General features: G+C 40.7%; 1 protein-coding gene and 1 long non-coding RNA gene across 3 annotated transcripts; one reads left to right on the forward strand and one right to left on the reverse strand.

The window, feature by feature from the left end:
* The first annotated feature begins 580 nt into the window (after window positions 1-580).
* Window positions 581-3,529, forward strand: LOC136287180 (uncharacterized). Its single transcript, XR_010720090.1, has 3 exons — window positions 581-674; window positions 1,423-1,586; window positions 3,431-3,529. It is a non-coding gene; the product is annotated as an uncharacterized lncRNA (long non-coding RNA).
* On the reverse strand, window positions 2,347-18,108 carry IRAK1BP1 (interleukin 1 receptor associated kinase 1 binding protein 1). 2 transcript variants are annotated; one of them, XR_010720089.1, is made up of 5 exons: window positions 17,835-18,108; window positions 11,279-11,344; window positions 7,276-7,406; window positions 4,940-6,261; window positions 2,347-3,154 (listed from the first exon to the last, which is right to left on the reverse strand). XR_010720089.1 is itself a non-coding variant. In XM_066179653.1 (4 exons), exons 1-4 carry the CDS (start codon window positions 18,087-18,089, stop codon window positions 5,991-5,993), a joined length of 723 nt encoding a protein of 240 aa, XP_066035750.1. In that variant the 5' UTR covers window positions 18,090-18,108; the 3' UTR covers window positions 3,528-5,990. The 2 variants fall into 2 exon arrangements, 1 of the variants encoding a protein (XP_066035750.1); XM_066179653.1 differs by lacking the exon at window positions 2,347-3,154 and having other exon boundaries at window positions 3,528-6,261.
* Window positions 18,109-21,175: the final 3,067 nt, after the last annotated feature.

A 21,175-nucleotide genomic window follows, 5' to 3' on the forward strand; every position in this document is an offset into this window, starting at 1 on the left:
TGGAGAATGTCACCCAAACACTTCCGTTCACAGCCTGCTGCTGTTACATTGCCAGCAGAAGGAATTGTTCCATTTTCTCATTGTTTCTTTACACTTTCTCTTTTTCACTACAGCAATGAAAAATGTTAGCCATTTCCCCTTTCTAAATATGTCTGTGCCCTACTGCCCACCCTTTAAATTCAGATGAATTTCAGTCTAGTGCAGAAGGAAAAGCTGCACCTACTGCAGCCTTAGGCAGGGACTCATTGTCAGACATCTTGTCCATCCCAGTATAAACCGATTTTTAAAGACTTTATAAAAGATAATGAAGAATCACACTGTTAGAGTGCAGAATAGTGTTTGCTCACCTCTATAAAAATTAGTGTGTTTCCTCTGATATAAAAATTCTAATGCAACTGTAGAGTAACATATTCAAAGAAATTAGAATAGTCTTTTTTTTTCCTTTTTCTTGTGTATTCCTTAGAAGTGTTTTTAATGAAAAACTCATGCAGGCTTCAAATTAGAGATGTTTCTATTAAAGGCTTTGCAGCATCCGGCTTCTGATTATTACTAAAACTCAGCTCCTAAAGAACTTGTTTATATGTTATTAAATTTACATTTTAGGAATTGGTACTATGGAGAGAACAAAACTAAAAGTGGTGACAATGAAGCAAAACCCCATTCTTATTTTGCAGGTATTGAAGTTTTTGTAATCCTTTCATATTTTATTCATGATGTTGTCAATAAAGCTTCTATAGTGGACTTCTATACTTAATTAGTAAATGGCCAACTGTTTTCCTTTTTTATGTCTCCAGACATGATTGATAATATTCAGTAACCAAAACAGAAGATACAAAATCCAAGGCCTCTTCCCCGTGTAATAGTACCAATATGTTGTAACTATGTGTATGTATTTTACTGAATACATCAGTGTATGTATTTTGTATTGAGGTACTGAACAGTGGTACAGCTTTCACTTGATTCAAATGAACTGATTTAAATCAATTTCATAAAAGGAAAAATAAATAGTTGACCACTTTTTTTCCTGGAAAAAAGCCCTAATCAGACTGAATAGAATTCTGTGACCTAAAATGGCAAAAAATTAGTGTCTCAATAATTACATGTAAGCACTGTAAAATACTGTATGTAAGGCTTAAGTAATTGTCAATGCATACACATGTTAATGCTTTCTAAAACTCTGTTAACATCCCTATGTAATATCAATGCATACAAATAGAAAAGTGTCTTTCTTTCTTAGTGGATGTTCCTTTGTAAAATATAGTAATTAATATTCTGGGGGACAAAAACAAAGCACCTCTTCTTCTTATTCTATTAATCTAATTGTCAGGTCTCTTCAGGTAGAAGTCAGAATAATTTGTTAAAATGTTTAATATAACTGATCAAACTTTTATCCTTGCTATGTCTCTTTCTTTGTTAAATTAGAATCAACTCATGTTCACAGTCCAAAGCCTGAATATATTAAGTTCCGTGTGGGCCAGGTAATAGTTCACAGAAGATTTGGCTACTCAGGAGTCATTGTAGGATGGGATGTAGAAGCTAACACTCCAGAAGAACAACTACAGCCCAGATATTCTCCAGTGGAACAGGTCTGAATGTACTAAACTCCTGCTTTATTAATATATACACAGAATAACTCAAGTTAAAATACCCTCAGAAACAGTGTAACAGACCAACTTCCTGCTATCCTAGTGGTGAATACTTCAGGGTTCTGTATCACCTGTGCAGCTGAATGGTACCTGTGCTGCTTCTGCACTGTGGTCCCAGTACAGCTTGGCTTTTACACCACCGAGAGGCTAAGCTTTGCTGGTCAGGGCTGTAGTGGACATACCTCAAATTAAAACTAATCACTTTGTATACACAGTGCTGAATTTAAAGTACCAATGTCAACCTATGATGTCTAAATGGATTTCTCCTGCTGTGTTACTGAAGTTGAGACGCTGTTAAGTCATTTAATCTTATCCAGGTTATCCATAATTGGTGGCATCTTCAGTGCACCTAAGAAATGCAAGTAATCCTCTGTGTTTAATCAGTTTCAGTGAGAAAGCAATGTTTTTGAGGATCTGGTTACTTGGAGTGTAAATCTACTTAAAACACATTTTTGTTAGAATTCTTAAAGCCTTTGAATTTCTCTTGCTTGAGTCCTTGTGTTTGAAAATCAGATGCTAAATCTTTGTTGACAGTGCTAATCTGGTAATGCAGTGCTGCATACTCTGCATGCCAGTGACATGCTGCTCAAGTGGCAGGAAGACACTAATCATTAAGTCAGAGGACTGAAAATGAGGAAAACATGAAAATCTTCACCTATAGCAGAAAATTCATGTTCAGCTGGGAACTGACATTCAGACCCATTTTGTGCATTTGGTTCTTTCCCTGATGTAATTTTATCCAATTGTTGCTCATCTTTGGCTTCTAAAACACTTGCATCTTTGCTTTCTTTTCTCCTCTCAGTAGTGTTATCACCAACTGAACCCCCAAGAATTTCCCAGCAGATACTGATTATTTTTATGTACCATTGTTCTGCTGTCTCAGTGGCCCTGTGTTCATCTTTATTAAGAGCGATGACAAGAGGTTTAAGTGTCTTTTGTTGGTTTGGGGGTTGTAATCGCCTTTGCCTATCATGTCATAAGCACCTTGCAAAATGCCTTCTGACCTTTAGGCAGCAGCTTACTAAGCTTGGTCCTTGTAAATCCCTCAAAACATCAGCGAGGTTTTCAGCCCAACTTTTCCTTACCTTCCTCTGACTTCCAGATCTTTATGAAATCACTGGGCAGAGGCCACTGCCTGTTCATTGATCAATACTGATTGCTTCATAAATTCCATCTGTATTCATACATCACTTTTTTGTGTTTAGATTGTGGGCTACTTTGGGCAGGAATGTTTATGGATAGCAGCAAATATCATGGCCTGTATTCCCTGGCCCAGATGTTTTCATAGGCACTTCTCTGTTGGAAGATTCATATATATATACACAGAGAAGTTGCCTTAGCTCTCTCCAGGATTGGCACCATGGCTGTTGGAGATGGCATTATGTTCTGAACTTCTCTTCCTCTCTGGAGTTTAGCTGTCACTTGTGAAGGAAGAAGGGTGGTAGCAGATGGCCATGGGGACTATGTACAAAAAGCAAGGATATGGCAAGTCTCATTTCTTGCAAGGTCTGTGGGGGAAAAAAAAGGTTAATTAAACACTTGACTCTTAAAAAATGTTTCAGATGTACCAAGAACTTCGTGTGTTGCAGTTCTGATTGCTTTATATTTAATTCTGACATTGGTAAAAATATAAAAATGAACTGGCTGTATATATACACACACACACACACGTATTTCAAGTGGATTTAGGTTCTGTAAGCCCACTGAAAGTTCACTGATTATAATATGTAATCTTTAGTCATCTTCTCTCTTTGAGGCTGTTTATTTTCCTTCTATTTTTACAGAATCTAAAAGGTACTCCTCACTATCGAATTCTAATTAACAAAGCAAATGGATTTGGCAAATCTACAGCTTATGTTCCTGAGGAAGAGATAACAGTTATTATGGGATTAGAGGTAGTATTTATTTTTATTCAGTTGCAACTTGATTGTTATCTTGTATGTTTAAAAGCTGGCTGACCTTTGGCTTAATAGATACTAGCTAGGATGCAAAGTTAGTGAAAACTAATAGAGAAAGCAGATAAACAAATTACTGCTGCACTTTCAAGCATGGGTTTTTGGAAGCTGAAAAATTACCAAACTCAGGTACTACCCACTTATAAGTACCCAGCTGTTGAGGTTTGAAAGTGTTTGACCAACTTGATTTTCATTATGTATAGGCTGTTGCAGATGCACACTTTTGTTTTGTCATTTCTGGGGATCTAGCAAAGTATGTTTCTCAATTCTACTCTGAAAATCCTGCATTTCAAACAGCTCCTGCTCAGCTGCTGCCCAGACTGAAGAATGTCTCCTTTCTTAACTGCAAAACTCCTTGGGAGCCAAAAATTCTGCTTTGCGTATCAGGGTTGAAGTAGCTTTTGATTCCCAGCTTATGCAAGGTACATTGGATTTTTAAACTAGTCTGAGACTCTGATCCAGAAAACAGCCTTCAGGCATGCATGCCACATGCAGATGGCTTTTTGCAAGGGACCCCTATGGTGTTGTGGATGCCTTCTTTGTGGATAGCGGCAGGGTCTGTATTTAAAATAACAGCAAGTAGGTGAAACCATTCATCTAACAGGAGACGCCTGGTCTAGTCAAACAGAGCAGATTGAAATTGGTATCCTGTGCCTTTTGGAAAAACCTCCCAAAGGAATTGTGTAAGTCAGACTGACCTGAAGACTCTCCATGCTCTCCTTCAAAGCTGTGCCACTGCACTTAAAGGACCCCTCTCAATCACAGTGTGACACAATCACTTCATTTATTTGGGAGAAGCCTTAGTTCAGTCCATTCTGTTTTAGCCACCAATTGTAATATAGAATATGCCAACATGCCTGAATTTTGGAGCAGAAACTATGCTGTTCAAGGTGAGTACCATAAATATTTAAAACTGGATTCTCCCCACACTGTCTCAAAAATGCGCATTTCAGTATGCTGGTTAGCTGGCTACCTTCAGTTTCCTTTATATTCCATGGGGAGAAATAGATACTTCATCTTAAATATTTACCTTGTGGAATGAGCTTTTAAGGTATCAAATTGTTTTATTCACCTGCATAGCAGGTTAATTCTCCACACAGATTATTAGAGAAACTGCTGGTAACAAGCTCACAAAACCAGGTATTTCAAAGTTATCTTGATGAGATTAATAACTCAGATGGTGAGTCGTGTCTCAAGTTCAAAAAGGTCTGTGGACTGCCCTCACTCAGCCGTTTGTACAGCCTATTTAGGCACAGTAATTTCTTGAAGAGTTGAGAGATTAGAAAATGCTTAGATTAGTCACGATCCTTTCCCAGCTGACAGTTCTGAGCCACTCACTGTGGGCTTCCTGCATCAAGACAAGGCTTGGATTGTCCTTGGTGGGTTTGCATCTTCATATTGGACTTAAGGCCACCACCTGAGTCTGTCTTCACCATTTCCCCCACCGCTTCTTTACTGCTCCTGCTGCCTCATTGGATTAGAAAACTGATCCAGCTAAAAGAAATACCAAATACCTGTAACAGCAACATGAGTGAGAAATGCTTCAGTAAGAAACAGTGCTGATTTTAAACACTGGTGCTGGTGTAAATACATCTTGTAACATCTCATGAGATCTGTTCAACATTTGTAAAGTACTTGGAGAGAGCGGCTATTCTGATGACAGAAATTTGGTTATGGTACACAGAAAATTTCATTGAAAGTGCCTCTATGTACATTAAAAACTCATCAGGAGTTTTCAAACAGTGCAGTAACTTCAATAATTCATTTAAGTATCAGTTTATATTTATTGCTAATTCTGATGCTTCATCAACTTGAAATATTTTTTTCTCAGGTGCATCACCCTGATATGGAAACCTACTTCAGTGGATATGATGGATCAAAATACATTATGCAGCCATGGTTGAAAAAACTCTACCCTCATGACTGAGGACTTCAGTGTCTGTACATGTAATGTACATCCAGACAACAGATGTCCTTTTTAAACTTGAGCAAAGAGACTCCAGGATAAAATGTGTATTTTTTTCTATGATGAAATAAAACATTCCTAAGCAGGTTTTATGTTGAACACTCAATTTTGTCAGAAGCAAACAAGCTGCATGTTCAGTTTGCCATGACACAGCAGTGGGGATTAATTTCCTTCCAGTTTTGGGAGGAAAGGTGTAAATGTAGCACAGTTTCAGCCAGGAGTGCCAAAGGTTTGGCACATAAATATCTTGCTGTTTTGCAGGGCCCAGGGAACAAAAATAAGCAGCTGTGAAATGTATTTTCAGAATTAAGTGTAACCTTAATTTCAGGGGATAGACTTACCATAAGAATGAAGTAAAAAAACATTGAAAAGCACAAGAAAGCATACAGTTTTTATTAAGAAATGTGTAGGATTTTAAGATTTCTAGAGCAGCTTGTTTCTTCTGTTTTCTTTCCCCTTTATCTCAAACACAGCAAACACTCTACAAGAAGCATGAGCAGTAGCATTCTGGATTCTCTCTTGCAGAGTCTGTGAATCCACAGAGTGTGACAGGTGACTGTCTATGTGGCCTCCCCATTCTTTTGTTTCTTCTTCTTTTATCAATAGAGGCTTTCCCAATGCATGGCCAAAGAGTCGACAGACCTCCTGGGCTTTCCGGCGCGTGTTCCCAACGGCGGTGACGCACACTTGATGCCTGAGAGGCAGAAGCAGCAGCACAATAACCAGCAGGTCCAACTGACCTACCAGTGTTCCTGCCAATCTTTTTTTTTTTTAACATTGTGGATTTCATAACTGCAGAGATGCTAAGGCCCATCACCTTTCCCCAGCTTCTAGGCCACAGCTTGGGTGTTGAGGGGAGAGTGTGTGGAGGAGATGTCAGCACCCTCACTAGTTCTGATGAGATCATGCATTTCTAACACCTGCGTGCTGCAGGCATCCACGATGAGTGGTGCAGAGCAAGATTTCAACTCTTGCTCCAGGCATTTCAGTGGCTCAGCTGCAAGGCATTCTAGCACCTGCTTAACCTCACTGGCCATATTTCCTGATCTCCTGTAAGTACCTCTGACATTCACTTTTGGCATCTCTGGAACCTTTAGCAACAGCTAATTAAGCTTGCTTCCTGGACCAGGCAGTTCTTTTCTTAAAAGAGGCAAAACCCCAACCAAGACTAAACTTCCTTCTGTCCCTCCCACTTAGTGGGAGAAGCCTGGACTGTGAACAGTCAATGCTTATAACAGATCAAGATTGTGAGCTTCAGGGCAGCATGTTTTGATGCTGAGGAAGTGCCACACATGGTTCTTTCCAGATCATGTCAGCAGCTAACAGTAATGGGAATTGGCAAGGGTACTTAAAATTATCAACAACTGATAACACACATGCACCCTCATGAATAAATACAAATGAAATTTACACATGATGATGTAATCAAAGCCGAGTTCTGTTGACCTAAGATTCAGGGCAGGTTATACTCCAGTGGAAATCAGTGGGAAAATAATTTTTATTACATTCTGCTTTTGCACAGGGACAAGAACAAATTCTATCTTCTAGGCTGAACAGCATTAATTTATAAGTTACAGTTAAATACTGAAATCTCTAACATAAATATTAATAGGTGTGAAGGAAACTACTTGCTCCCATTGCAAACAGCATAAATTATGTATTCATATTAACTGAGGCTGTAAGATTTTTGGCGTGTGAGAGAACTTACCGAAGGGTGTCGATGGCTTCTGGTGTGTGGTAGAAATGAGGTGGACTGATGGTAACAGAGGTTCCTAACTTTTCAATGAGTAGATTGCAAACATCCTGCATTTTTCCAAAATCACTGAATATGATACAGACCTGGGAGTGAGCGAACAGACATCGCATGAGTAATATTTTCATTTTCCACTATGACTCAACACTTCTATTTAAATCAGTAGATGGACAGACATCTATAAGGTAACTAAAGATACTAGTCCTGTATATACCTCCAACATTTATGAATTTATAAGACTTCTATATAGCCCTGGAGACTAGCATTAGGTTTGCAACAGAAAGAAGTTCATTAAATGGTTTATTTAAAACTGAGGATTAAGAAATCCCTTTCTGAGGAAATGTGGCACTCTTGGCATGCAGACAATGTGAAGAACGAATGTGCTCCTTGGTGCTTATGACTAGATGCATCCTGGTTTGTCCCTTCTTAGATTGCTAAATGTTAATTATGCAGAAGCTCATGCAAAATGATGTGGAAAACACTGTGCATGAAGGAAAGTTACATTTTAATTCCAAGCATTAGGTTAAAGAAACCTCAGCTATGAGATTAAGCGAAGCCAAGCCCAATTCAGCTTGCAGTGGGCTCCAAATCCTTTGTTGTCTGAACAGACTTACTGCAGTGCCAAGAGGGAACTGGGCACTTCAGACTTGAGTTAAAAACAATTTAAACACCTGTCTCTGGCTTTAAGAAGCATTAAATGAAGGTGCATTAGAAATGCAGGTCCTTCCCAAATGCTATAAAGCAGGAATCGATATCAGCACTGGATCCAGAGCCCAACAGTTTTCCTGGTGCTAAGTCTAGCCAGCCAGCAACTTTCCAGGCAGGAGGCAGCTTTTCTCTGTGGTAAAGCACAGCTGCCAGGACTGAAGAAATGATACTGAACTGATACAGCACTCAGGAATCAGAAATCCTGGATCCCTAACTCTTTCTTTAGAAAAAACTAAAACCTCATCTTCACTTCCAGTACAGTGCTCTCACCATGAGTCAGGTTCACCTTCTCTCTTATCCCCGACTCCCTTCTTTTTGCATACTAATACAGCTTCCACAGGAGTGGAAGAAAAACCTGCAGTAAAGAGAATTCTACTGCCAACACCGGTGACACAGTTGCCCCCGTGGCTGCTAGAGTCTATGCATCACTCTACCCCAGTGAAGGGATATGACACAGAAATCCAAGTTACAGCATGTCAGCTGCACTGCAGCAGCTTCCTGTGTGCATACCAGAGATTTACCTTGTGGAGAAGGAGATAATGCAAGGAAGCTGTGTCTCTCAGTGAGCAAGAAGGGGGCTACTTCATATACAGAGTAAGGTAAAAAGTAGTTATTGACAACTATCGCAAAGAAATTAATGCTCCCATCTTGTTACCCTTGAGAGCCTTTCGGTGTAGTACCTGAACCTTATCCTGGTTTGTATCCTTGTACTGGTTCGGTGGCTCTGAAAGGTGCAGTGTCAATTGAACAGAGACTGAAGATGAGGCTACACCTACAGTTTTTTCATCAGTGGGAGTTCTTGCCATACATATAAAAAGCATACATCCCCCTGTGATATTTAGCCAGAAAACTGCCATAGCTGTATTTTGTGGAAAGTCTCACCCTGAGGACTGTCATAGTGTTTTCCAGATTGCCATCAGCATTTATAAGACTTATTGCTTCTAGGGGATGAAACAAAAGAGCTATGGGTCTTAAGCAGGAGATAAATTGCTCAGACTGAGGCACTTCTGGGCACTCAGGAACTTCACTGCTAAAAAAGAAGCACTTGATCAGGTACACTCAGGGGCAGAAAACAACTGAGCAATAGCTGCTTTTGCTTTCCCCCTCCTAAAAAAATCACAATTTTAATTTAGAGCTACATCTAATAAATTCCACTTACAATTACAGAGAATACTTGAGCATTAAAGTGCAAAGAAATGTTTTAACTTCACCAGTTATTAAGGTTAAAAGGGTGAAAAAATAACGTGAGGCTATGCAAAACTATTAGAGAGGTTCCAAGGTTTGGATAAGGCTGTAAATGACAAGAAGTTATGGTTTGTAAGGAGGCAAGTGTGTTAAGAAATGCACAAAGCTAACATAGTCTTCCTCCCATGAGAATGCCATGCAAAAAATGAACTATTATGATAAAGATATTATAGAGCTTTGAGATCTTATACACAACTTCATTCTTCTGCGTATTTTTCTTTGTTACAGCATGAATTAAAATTATCTCCTTACAGCCGAAAGAATATCTTGAATTCTTCATTATACTTTTAAATAGCTATTTGCCTGGGAATTTTTCAGTCTTCTAAAAATTCTTTACAGGAGACAAATGGTAAAGAGTTTATAGAATGAAGTAACACAGGACTTCCACGACTTTACATATAACACAGACGTAATGGCAAACTTTTTAACAGAGAAGTGAGTGGAAGTGAGTTTTAAATTCATTTAGATTGCTCAAGTAGGCAAACATGCTGGTCAATGGAACATCATTGGTTTATGAAGCTGCACTAATGAAACAAGGATGTACATAAAGGGAGAAGCAAGGAGGGACTAATCTGTGCATTAAGAGTGGCCACATTGCTACCTCAGCATGCAGGGCAGCCACAAACAGCAGCACTGTGGCCAGATTCTTCCAGTTCCAGCCCCCAGGTCCCAGGCAACCACACAACTTTGCAACAGCAATTACAGCTGGTCCAAGCTGCTTACAAATCAACAATAAATCCAAGCAATTAGCTTTCCACATATAATCCTTACTGGATAAAACCTCACAGCAGAAGATGGATAATTGGTTAAGTTACCACTTAAGACTGCAGTTGTAAGCCTAAGCTCGTCTGTAGCCTAAACAATAATTCATATAAGAATTAATAACAGAGTTTTATTAGAGTTTAATTTTTAAGTACAGGTCATCTAAAAACCATGGTGATTTAAGCTCTCAAGGTAGTAGGTGTCTCCATGAGGAAGCTGAAGTCATTCAGAACATGACACTGATGCACACCATTTAAGTATCTTACGACTTGTTTTAAAATCCAAATTTTGTTCTCCAAATTCTCATTCATTTCTGTATTTATTAGTGTTATTTAGATGAGAATATGCCTTAAAGCAAGCAAACTAAGGAGGCTGAACCTGCTTAAGAGGGCTGTAAACCACAGCTCTATAAAATAGCTATCATTTTATTGCAGGCTTCCAGGTTTACTTTGTAAGAATCTCTAAACTTGCTGGGTAGTGATTAAAGTTTTATGGTCTAAAAAAATACATTAGCTGAACACACATCATTTTCCTCAGTGAATATTTCAAGCACAGCATTTATTTCCTACTATGGCATGAATGTGCATATATATATATATACAATTCCTTTAGCAGATACTAAAGTAAATGGGATTATTCCCATAATATCTGCATTTCACAGAGCAGTTTTTACCTACAAAATTCTGAGCCAATTACCCAGGAAACAATTAGCTTTACTTAGAGCAAGCTGATGGCAGAGCTGTATAGAACAGAACCAAATCCAGGTGCTGTGCAACTGTGGTCTAAGCAGATCTTGCATTTGCTCCCAGTTCAAGGAGCTAAAATAATGAAAAAAAGAAAGCTGAGCTGGGGGAAAGAAAAAAAAAAAAAGGTTATTAACTGGGGCAGCTTTCTGAACTCACCAACTCCTTGCAAGAAGCAGAGGGCAGGAAGGGCTATGGGTGAAGGAGAGTTCAGAATTGTTGGTTTGCCCACACTGCCCCAGAACCAAATATGCCAGACTGTAGCATCAGGTAACATTTAAAAAGCACACATTCATCTGAGAAGAAAACAAGCTCTGCACACAACAGAAGACTGCAGCTGAATTCTACTATAAACTGCAGTTCTTAAATAGTTTTTTTGGACTATGCTGCTGCTATGCTCCTTGGTCTGAGAAAAGATAGTCTGCAAATTTTATAGGTCCTTGACACACTTCTTATTTGTTTATTTTATTTTCATTTTTTTGGTTAAGTTGAATACATACCTCTGCTTCCATTTGGTAAGTATTTTCTACTCTACTAAAATCTTCTGTTATAGTCATATTTTCTTCCTAAAACAAAATAGAGGAATATAACCTTAAAAGACATAAATTAAGCATCGGCTGGATGTACACGGTGTCCTATAAAAGCTCAATTGTTTTGGCATATTACTTACGACTTTGCAACAGAAATTTTGAATTTTCCATGCAAGTATCTTCAGTTAAAAACTAGCTGGATGTTAAAGACCTCTTGCATTATTCTAAGTCAATTATACACTAGCTCTATAATATGATTTTGCTGCTCTTCCCTTGAAGAGAACAATTAGGTCATGAAAGTGGCTGCTAGGTAGAAGCTGTGTGCATTAGTGTGCAACTGTAAATTCATCTGGTACAAGAAATCTAGAAGCTTCAATTGCTTTTAGAAAGTCAGTATGTAAGAAGTGCTTTTTAGGCCCCTGTTTTAAGATATTTTTGCAGCAGCAGCAGCTTGTAGCAAGGTCACATGAACAAAGACTGAACAGCTATGATTCTGGCATAATGGTAACCCCTGAAAAAGGCTGCTGCACCAGTGACACCTTGGCATCAACAGCAGCTACACTGTTCAACATAAGGCTGCACCGAGCACTAGCAAATCCTGTAGGACATATAAATAAGACACTGAACTGAGGAAGATACAGAATAACTGCAGTTACATGTGAATATTTGACCAGCTTGCCATTGGTCTAACAGTCAGGTATCTTTCACCCACTTCCATCTGCAGTAAACAGTTTGAAGGAACAATTTATTGTGAAATTACTGTAACATAGCAAATATAGCACAGCCTACAGTTTCATTGCAGCTTTGCATGCAACACCCATGAACTGCAGTAAAGCAGATACCCAGCCCTTCCAGTTATTAAAGAAGTTTTATTTACTAAATTAATTTGCATAGGAAATATTTGCCTTCAATGTTGACACATTGAAAAAGATGCTTTGTGTCAGAATATTTCCTACAGACACTCAAGTCTTCAAGTTTATCATGCATGCATGCATATGCAAATAACATTAACTATGAGAAGCATTAACTGTGAGAAGCATTTTCCTTTAAAAGTATTATATGGTTTTATTACCATTGCATAGCAATCTACAAAAAATTGAAATTTCAAAATCTGTATCACAATTGACTGGTAGTGCTCAAATTCAAGCACAACAGTCCTATTTTTTAGATATTTTCAGAAAACCTCTTCTAGTAAGAGGCAGGATTAGTAAGGGCCAGTAGTCCATAAAAGCTGCATTTTTTTTCTTTTACGTAGCTGGCTGGGGTTTGCTAGAGTCATCAAGACAGTCTAGCACCCACAGCTCATTTAATTTACAAAATGGGGCAAATCTTACTCTTTATGATAGAATCCAATTACAATTGTCATGAAAGATTTTTTCCCCAGAGCTTTCACATATCTTATAGACATTACCACACAGCAAACAAAAACTTCTACAAGTTGTATCTTACAGAAATAGCTGTGCTGTAACACAACTGTAAACAGAGAAAAAATGCATTTGTTTTCCCCCATCCCCTCTCCGCAATCCTTTTTAAAAACCGGTTCCCTTTCCTGCTGAGCAGATCCAAGCCTTGGAATTTGGCTGTGCCCTCCCAAGGTTCCTGTGTATTTAAGGACACTGCCATCCTGTGGCACCAAGTGCTATGGCAAGATCGATTTTATAGAGTGAAAGATCATTTTGCTTCATGTATTAAAAAATTTCCTCCACAGCTAATTTTAATCCCACCAAATTTGACAGTAGCCGTATGTGCTATTGAAGATAAATGGACAAAATAATTGCTGAAGTCATAACAAGGTGGCCTTCTGGTGATACATTTTCTGTTAGATACTTCCCTTCCGTTTGTCACTATGTTCAGACAAAGATATGGAAAAGACAGGTAGGAGACAACAGAATTTTAAATTGGAATCAAGACTGAGACTACTTCAAAAGCAAAAATTTTTCTTCCCTACTGTTTATGTCTACTATTAATATTTTGGCTGAGGAAATACCCATTTGATTGCAACGGCCACAGAAAAAATTCTTTTCACTGTGTCTTGAGGAAAGTTGCACTTTCTAACTAAGTGTTCAGGACATCTGGAATAACTTTCTCCATTTTCTAAATCTGTGGGCCAAGAATCACAGAAAAAAAATAAACAAATATAACAATATTGGTATCTCAAGCACCCCAGAAGCCACTGAACAACTGTTAACAGAATCACACTTGAATTCTGCTTATAAAGCCTATTTTTTATGTGGCATCACATCACTGCTGCAGGCACTCTAAAATAAACAAAGATGAAAAAGACAGTCAATATCCCATTGAGCATATCAAGTCTAGAAATATGTTTTACTTTATATTTTACTCTTTTCAACTCAACACAACTATTCTGAACAATGTCTTCATCACAGGACCATTATGCCCCCCCTCATGACACAGGCTGTTTACAGGAATGACTGCTCTTTTCCCCAGAACAGAACAGGGAAAAAAATAAATGGGTAAGTCAGCAAAAGCACACTTCAAGGAGGTAAGTACATAACAACACACTAAGAGAACAGCCCATCTGCATATAAAATTATGTGTTCTGCTCCTGGCCAACGACTTAACGAAACTATGAGACCTTTTTATGACACACAAGCCAAGCCTGAGCAAGGGAAAGCATTTATAGTTTGGAATGTACAGTAATGCCCATGGGGTAATGTATGCTGATGTGCCTAACTGTAAATAAAAAATATCTGGAGACACCTGAAAATGTCTCTTAACATCTATTTGTACATTTGGACTGATATATCCAGTATAACTTTACATTATGAAAAATAAAGATATCTCAACAATCAAAAGATTTAGCTTCTGCCATCTGATGATGGCATTTTTGTTCTTGGCACTATGGAAATGGTTAATAAGAGCCTTGATGTGTGCTCCTGTCTCCTGACACTCATCCACACGGTCTGCAGATAGTTAAGGCTGGTGAGCACCTTCTGGGACTGGGTAACTGCGCTCCAGCCTCTCATCCCCTCACTCTGTCTTGTCTGTTTGGCATGAGATGAAAGAATGAAAACCCAAAAGCCTACGGTGAAGAAGTTTCTGCTGCTTAATGAAGAAATAACAAGTATATATAACATTATTACAAGAAAGAGAAAAAGCAGATTTGTACTCAGCAAATGCAGGGTACTCTGGAGATATTTCTTTAAATATGTGGTAATATAAAAAAGGTGATGCCTTACACAGGTTTCTACCTTCATTCAGGGATATATTGACATTGGAAGATTTTTCAACTGAGTGAGCAAACTTTAAAACCTTTTAAAACTGATTGTATGGATTTGCATAGATAACTGTGACCCCTGAATAAGTTTTGAAATATGGAGAATATTGCACATAAGTCCAAGGGAGGTATCCCAGCTCAGACAGTCTCTAACCCAGAGCCCACCAGATACAGCTTGCTAGATGGTTTGTTTTGTTCAATAACACTGACAGGTACAACAAATACTATCACTGTTATTTTAAAGTGCCAATGCCAACTGTTAGATATAGCCATTAAAGAAAACAAGAGTCATCTCCACACCACTCCCCAAATAAATCATAGGTGGCAAATATAAAATCTGTTTGCTCCTAGAGAAAGGGAAGAAAATGTTACTCTTGAGCAGCTGAGCTGATTAAGGGAGATTGCTTTGAAGGCTGCAGGGAAAGTAAAATCAATGGGGAAACCACATTCTGTGCTCTGAAGTGCTGCATATACTTACAGCACTCTATAAATAAATGCCACTATGTGCATCTATTTCTGATTAAAATCCTGTGTAAATGTATATGGAAATCAGGTGCTGCCCCCAGGCATCCTGACAAACTGCTAATGCAAGCTCCTGCTGCTGCTGCAAAGGTTATGCACTTCTGATCTCATCAACTTCCTACTATTGCAACGATAAGGGTTAAGGAAATTGTCCTGTGGATTAATTAAAAATAAATACATAGCATAGTTAGATGATTTCTAAAGAGGCCTTAGATAAGCTTGCAACAACTAGAAAGCATATGGAGATTGTGAAGAGTGATTAATTTTACAGTTGTCTAGAATGGTATTAGCTGCAAGTGAAGTTAGCAAATGCAGTTAAGAACAAATTGCCAGCAGTGAAAGTTGTTAGTGGAAAAGCTGCAACGCAAATAAAAGCTCCAGCAGTAGAGTGATTTAAAACTGGATGGAACAAAGCACTAAAAATTATACCGTGGGGAACTACTCTGAAAAAAAAAAAAAATCATGTTGTTTTTCTCAGAGTTCCCTAGAGCTAACACTTTGCTAATACTGAGAAACCCACAACTCAAGCAGCATTTCACAGTCTCTCAGCTAAGTGGAAAGAACATTTCCATTCTCCAACACACAGCATCTCTGAAACAGAAAAAGATTACTGTGAAATTATTGTAACTATAATAAGACACTGAATGCTCTCACATTGTAAAAACAGCCCACTCTCCACCCTGCTTGCCTGCTCACATTACATTTCTGAACCTGACTGTTATAAGCCCAAATAAAACCATTTGTTTGTCCAAGTCCTACTTCAGTTTGCAATCCTTTTTTCTAGCCTGGAGTGGTGCACACAGCCCCTCTAAAGTACACTTACCTATTTAACACCCTGCCTACTCCTGTTGTGTGCCAGCCAGCACGTGTTGGATGCTCCATGCTATATCCCAATTCAATCAGTCTCAGGTCAAAACTGGAAGTCAGTTGTTCAGATTCACTGTAGGGCAAATATCTGCAACCATCTTTTCTAATCTAGCCACATTCTGAAGAGCTATTTAATTACAGGCAAGATGAAAATGCCCCATAATCTGATAGCTCACCATGGTGGTGGGTACAAGCTTAACATTTTCTCTACAAATAAAAACGAATGCATGCTGAATCCCTTTGTCTTCTCCCATTCCTCTTAAAATCCATCACTTTTAACTCCTGCTAACTCACTTAACAGAAACTGAAGGCATTTAACCTGTAATCCCTTACAAAAATGCACCAGTTTAGGCTGAACGGGTCATCCTGAGGGCAATGGAACCCATGGCAAATGCTGCCTGTGACAGACATGCCCCCAGCCATGCTCAATACCTGGCCCAGAGCAGCTTCCATGCCCCCTTGCCATCTAGTCCCAGAGCTTCAGTACGAGCTTTTCAGGGGCTAAGTGGTCTTCTTTACTAACCTTCTTTACTCCCGAACAATTTGTATAGATGCTACAGCGACTGCATAACAGTTCAAAAAATACCCAGGTAATCTTATTTTGTTTGGGAAATGAAAAGCTGGAGCCAGTACTTCTCTTCAAAAGCATGCAGCATCTGAAATGTGGGCCTGCAATTTCACTGGGGGCACATCACTGTTTAGGCTGAGTAACTTACTCGCTCACTTTGCATTTACTAACTCTGACTTGCACTGTAACATCATGCAGTACCAGGAAACCCTTCTGCAACTCTTTTACTCCACGGAATAATCTGGTGTTCATAGCAAACTCTATCATCTCCCTTTTCCCCAGCTTATCTGTGAACACAGACAAAAGGCATGACCTTCCTAGGGAACCCCAATAAGTAACTTTCAAAAACAACTGCTTATTCCATAAAAGATCAGTTTTTTTTTTTTTTCTGTTTTTAAGAGCCCTATGTGTGGAACACTGTCCAAAACTGTTTTGTGAAATCCAAAAACATCATCAGCACAATTGTTAGGCTAAATATCACCCTTATGAAGCATTTACTCTTTGGACAAAGCTTTAAAGGCAAGACTATTCTTTTGTTCATTGTTGCAAAATTACTTCCGGAGGCTAAAAAACTCAGTGTAGTAAAGGAACTTTTTGGGTCCATAAGGGGCTTCTGTCACTTCGGCTATCTTGATCATATCCCATGTTTTTCAAAACCTCTGCTTAAGTAAAACAAAGAGAGAGAGAGGAAAGAGCTCTGTATGTATTTGCCGCTAAGCTCCGGTAATCACACGGTTACTCTGACACACACAGGTACAGGCTATGCTGCAGTGTGCAACTTTATCAGTTTCATTCGCACGGGCAAATGCTGTATTACACGAACAAATCATGGAATTAGGCCGGAAAAGACCTGATATCATGGAGTGCAACCTTTCACCAAACACCACCATGTCAACTAGACCATGGCACTGCGAGCCACCTCCAGCCTTTCCTTAACGCCTCCGGGGACGGCGATTCCATCACCGCGGGAGTCGAAGCAGGATGGCTTTCACATGCTCTTCAAGCAACCTGTTGTGTTGGGAAGCCCGGGTAGCGACATTCCGCTGGAGCTGGCACGGCTGCAGCCTTCCAAAGACTTTCCCAGCAGTGTCCCCGCGGTTCCCGAGGCAGAGAACCGAGAGCTCCAAACCCGTCACTCCCCTGCTTCCCGGCGGCACCAAGACCCTCCACGGGCGCCTTTCCTCCGGGCCGCTCCGGCACCGCACCCCGCCGGCTGCCGAGCGGGACCGGGAACCGCCCCGGGAACCGGGAACTGCCCAGCCCGCTGCCCCCCTGGCCTTCCCCCGGGGGCCGCCCCGGCGCCTCAGCGGGCCCCGGGCGGCGGAGCTCACCGGGACGCCGCGCTGGCGGGCGATGTGGGCGATGTACTGCAGCCGGCGGGACACGCTGCTCCGCGCCGCCGCGGCCGCCTCCTTGCGGCTGCTGAGCCGCAGCGACACCCGCGCCCGGTCCGGGCGGGCGCTCAGCTCCGCGCTGCCGCTCACATGCACCTCCCGCTCGGACAGCGCCGGGGGCCCGACGCGTCCCTCCGGGACCGGGTCGAGCTCGGCGAAGACGCGTGAGAGGGGCGGCGCGGGCGGCGCCATGGCTTTGGCTATGGCGGCGCCATGGCCCCGGCTATGGCGCCCCCCCGCGGCACCATGGCAACCCCGGGGCGCCACGTCACAGCGCCCGCCCGCCCCGACCGCCGCCGCGCGGGCCCGGGGCCCGCCGCTCCCGGCGCCCTCGGGGTCCTCACGGAGTCGGTAAGGTTGGAAAAGACCTCTGGGATCATCGAGTGCAGCCTATCCCCGGGCACCGCCGTGGCGCACAGTTCCGCATCCAGTCTGTACTAAAACACCTCTGGGGACGGTGATTTCCCCATGGTCGTGGACGCTCCCTTCTGATTTAGAATCACCCTTTCCGTGAAGAAATTCTTCCTAATGTCCAGCCTAAACCTCCCTGGCGCAGTTTAAAGACTGTGTCCTCCTATCCTGCCGCTGCTTCCCTGGGAAGTCCCTCAGCCGCTGGCTGAGGGGACACTGCCGTGGCAGTGTCCGAGGGTGGCATCCAGCCATGAAAGTGACAAAGCAGAGGACAAGAGGCCGAGGACAAGAGGCCGAGGCGGGGTGCGGTGCCGGAGCGGCCCGGAGGAAAGGCGCCCGTGGCCCAAGCGGGGTCATCCGGAGAAGGTTGCCTAAGTTCATGTCCAGTTGAATTTTTACTATTTCGAAGGATGGAGGTCCAGGACCTCTCTGAGCAACCCAAGTCAGTGTTTGGCCATACTCACAGTTAAAATATAGGGGTTTTATGTTCACCTGGAGTGTCATGTGTTTTAATCTGTGTCCGCTGTGTCCTGTCACAGGGCAACACTGTAGGCAGTCTGCCTTCCTTGTCTTCCATCCATCAGGCATCTATATGGAGACTGATAAGATCTCCCTGATCCTTCTCTAGGCTGTAGTTCCCGCTCTGTCAGCCCTTCCTCCTAAGAGAGATGCTCCAATCCCTTCATCATGTTCACGACTTTTTGTTGAGCTTTCTTCAGTAGGTCCATATCTTCCTTGTGTTGGGGAATCCAGAAAACACTCCAGGTGTGCCTCACCAGTGCTGAGCAATGGGGGAATGATCACCTCCCCTGACTTGCTGGAAATGCTTCCCCTAATCCAGCCCAGGATGCCACTGGCCTGTTTTGCCATATGGGGGTCCATGATCCACCTGTTATCCTTTTCTGCTTTCCAGCCAGTGAAGCCCCAGTGTGCACTGGTACACAGTGTTGTTCCTCCCCAGATGCAGGTTTTGGTGTTTCCCCTTGCTGAACTTCATGAGATGTTTCTCAGCCCAGTTCTTCAGCTGGTCAGAGTGACTATGAAATGAGTAGCTCAGTGACGAGTTCTGTATGTCTGGTCTCGTTTGTATGAGGATTTTTGGGAAGGACTCTGGATATGTCATCACTGATCACATTTGCGGTACATTGTGTTTGGATTACCTGAAATCTGTAATCTAGCACAGAGCCTGGAATGGTACTGTATGTTTATACAAGGTCTTGCAGCCTTCAGAATTCATATTACAAATACTGGAAAGTCTGTGTTACTTGGGACAGATAAATATTGCTGTGCTCTCCTCCTAGATAAAAACGTGACGTGCAAAGACATCAAGATCTGATTTTAACACTCAGATGAAGATTTCTTGGAGGTGTCAGGAAGCAGAAATATTGAGGGAGTTCAAGCCCTGTCTTTTTTCCCCTTCATTACTCTGCTTAGTGTGGTGTGTGCTTCATGTCCTGACATTAGATGGCTTCTGTACAACTTTCCTTGCTCATCATTAATATCACATCTGCTTTAAGAGGTATCAGTGACTTCTGCCTGCTTCATGACTTTTGGAATCTTCTGCCTTTGAATCTGGTTTTCTCTCTCTATTTGCTGAAGACTTAAAGTGTTCAAATGAAACAGAGTGAACCTCTTAGGTATTCATTACCTCTGGAGATGGCACTCCATGTTTCCCAGCAGGAGCAACCAGGAACAGAGACTCCTAAAACTTTGAGTGCAACTGACTTTGATCAAAGTTTCATGACAAGTCAAAGAAGCACCTTGTAACAAAATGCAAAAATATCAGTGCCTAGTGACTTAAAATAAATCAGTTTGAGAGCATGCATGAATAAATTCTGGGCACTGCTGGCTTTTAGAAACAAAATATGAAAAGGAAAAGGAGTGCAGAGGAAATGATAAATGTATATTCCTCAGAAATAAATTCTTTCATTAAACAGAGAGTTAAATGCTTTTGTAAGTAGTCTGTCACACCTGTACGTACCTTTTTCCTTTTTTTTTTTTTTGCCAAGATGTTTGTAGAAGAATTACTTAAATATGTAATAGTATCAATCGACATACTCTAAGTATTAAATGGTGCTTATCAAGAAATCATTAATAAAGCTTTTAGAAAACTCTTGGATAATGTAATGAAGCCAAATTGTGCACTCTTCATTTTTTTTCATGTTCAAGATAATTCTGATTTAACCATTGATTAAAAGTGATTTGCCTTTTTATGAGACAGCCTGTATGAAACAAAATCCGTTGCAGTATTTGTACTCAATATGTAGATATGCAATGAGATCTCAGGTTTTACATACTTCAAAATTCAGTGCTGTGGGATCTTTAAATTTTGGGGAACACAGTGTGTTTTGTGGAAATACTACAAAATGGTATCTTATTTAAGAGCTTAATTGGCTGAATCCCAGAAGATCTTTCTAAGGCCAGATTTAAATTACCTGAAATGCAAATTAATCTATGGAAAAAGACCTTTCTGTGAAACAAGGTCAAATGTGACTGAGTGGTTAGCATGCACTGTAAGAACATCATACACCAGGGATCATTTAATTACTATAGCCACATTTTTGCTTTCTACTCTTTAAAGATACATTGCAAAGCTCAAGTTTAAGTGTATTGAGAGTCTATCACTCAGAATTTGAATATAGAGCCAAATCTACAGATAATAAGCTTTTCCTGACTTACATTTTGAGTAGGAGGCATGTTTGAATATGATGGATTAACCTGTTGTTTTAGAGTTGGAAAAGCTAATTTAATTGTGGATATCATTCTGCTAACTTATCGTTGAATTAAGAAATTGAAAACTTAACTACAGACTGTGAAGAAATAGAGACAGTGCTAAACTGTGTATGGGATTTGGCTTTTTCCTTAGG

This window comes from Chamaea fasciata, unplaced genomic scaffold (genome assembly GCF_029207755.1).
Source record: "Chamaea fasciata isolate MVZ Bird 193981 ecotype frontalis unplaced genomic scaffold, bChaFas1.0.hap1 SCAF_3, whole genome shotgun sequence".
Classification (NCBI taxonomy): Eukaryota; Metazoa; Chordata; class Aves; order Passeriformes; family Sylviidae; genus Chamaea; species Chamaea fasciata.

Excerpts from the sequence above, each read along its gene's own strand:
- IRAK1BP1 (XM_066179653.1), bottom strand. The coding sequence starts at position 18,089 with ATGGCGCCGCCCGCGCCGCCCCTCTCACGCGTCTTCGCCGAGCTCGAC. Across the intron at positions 11,345-17,834 it reads CCCGCCAGCGCGGCGTCCCG|GAAGAAAATATGACTATAAC; the intron begins GTGAGCTCCGCC and ends ATTTTGTTTTAG. Across the intron at positions 7,407-11,278 it reads CTTACCAAATGGAAGCAGAG|GTCTGTATCATATTCAGTGA; the intron begins GTATGTATTCAA and ends GCTCACTCCCAG.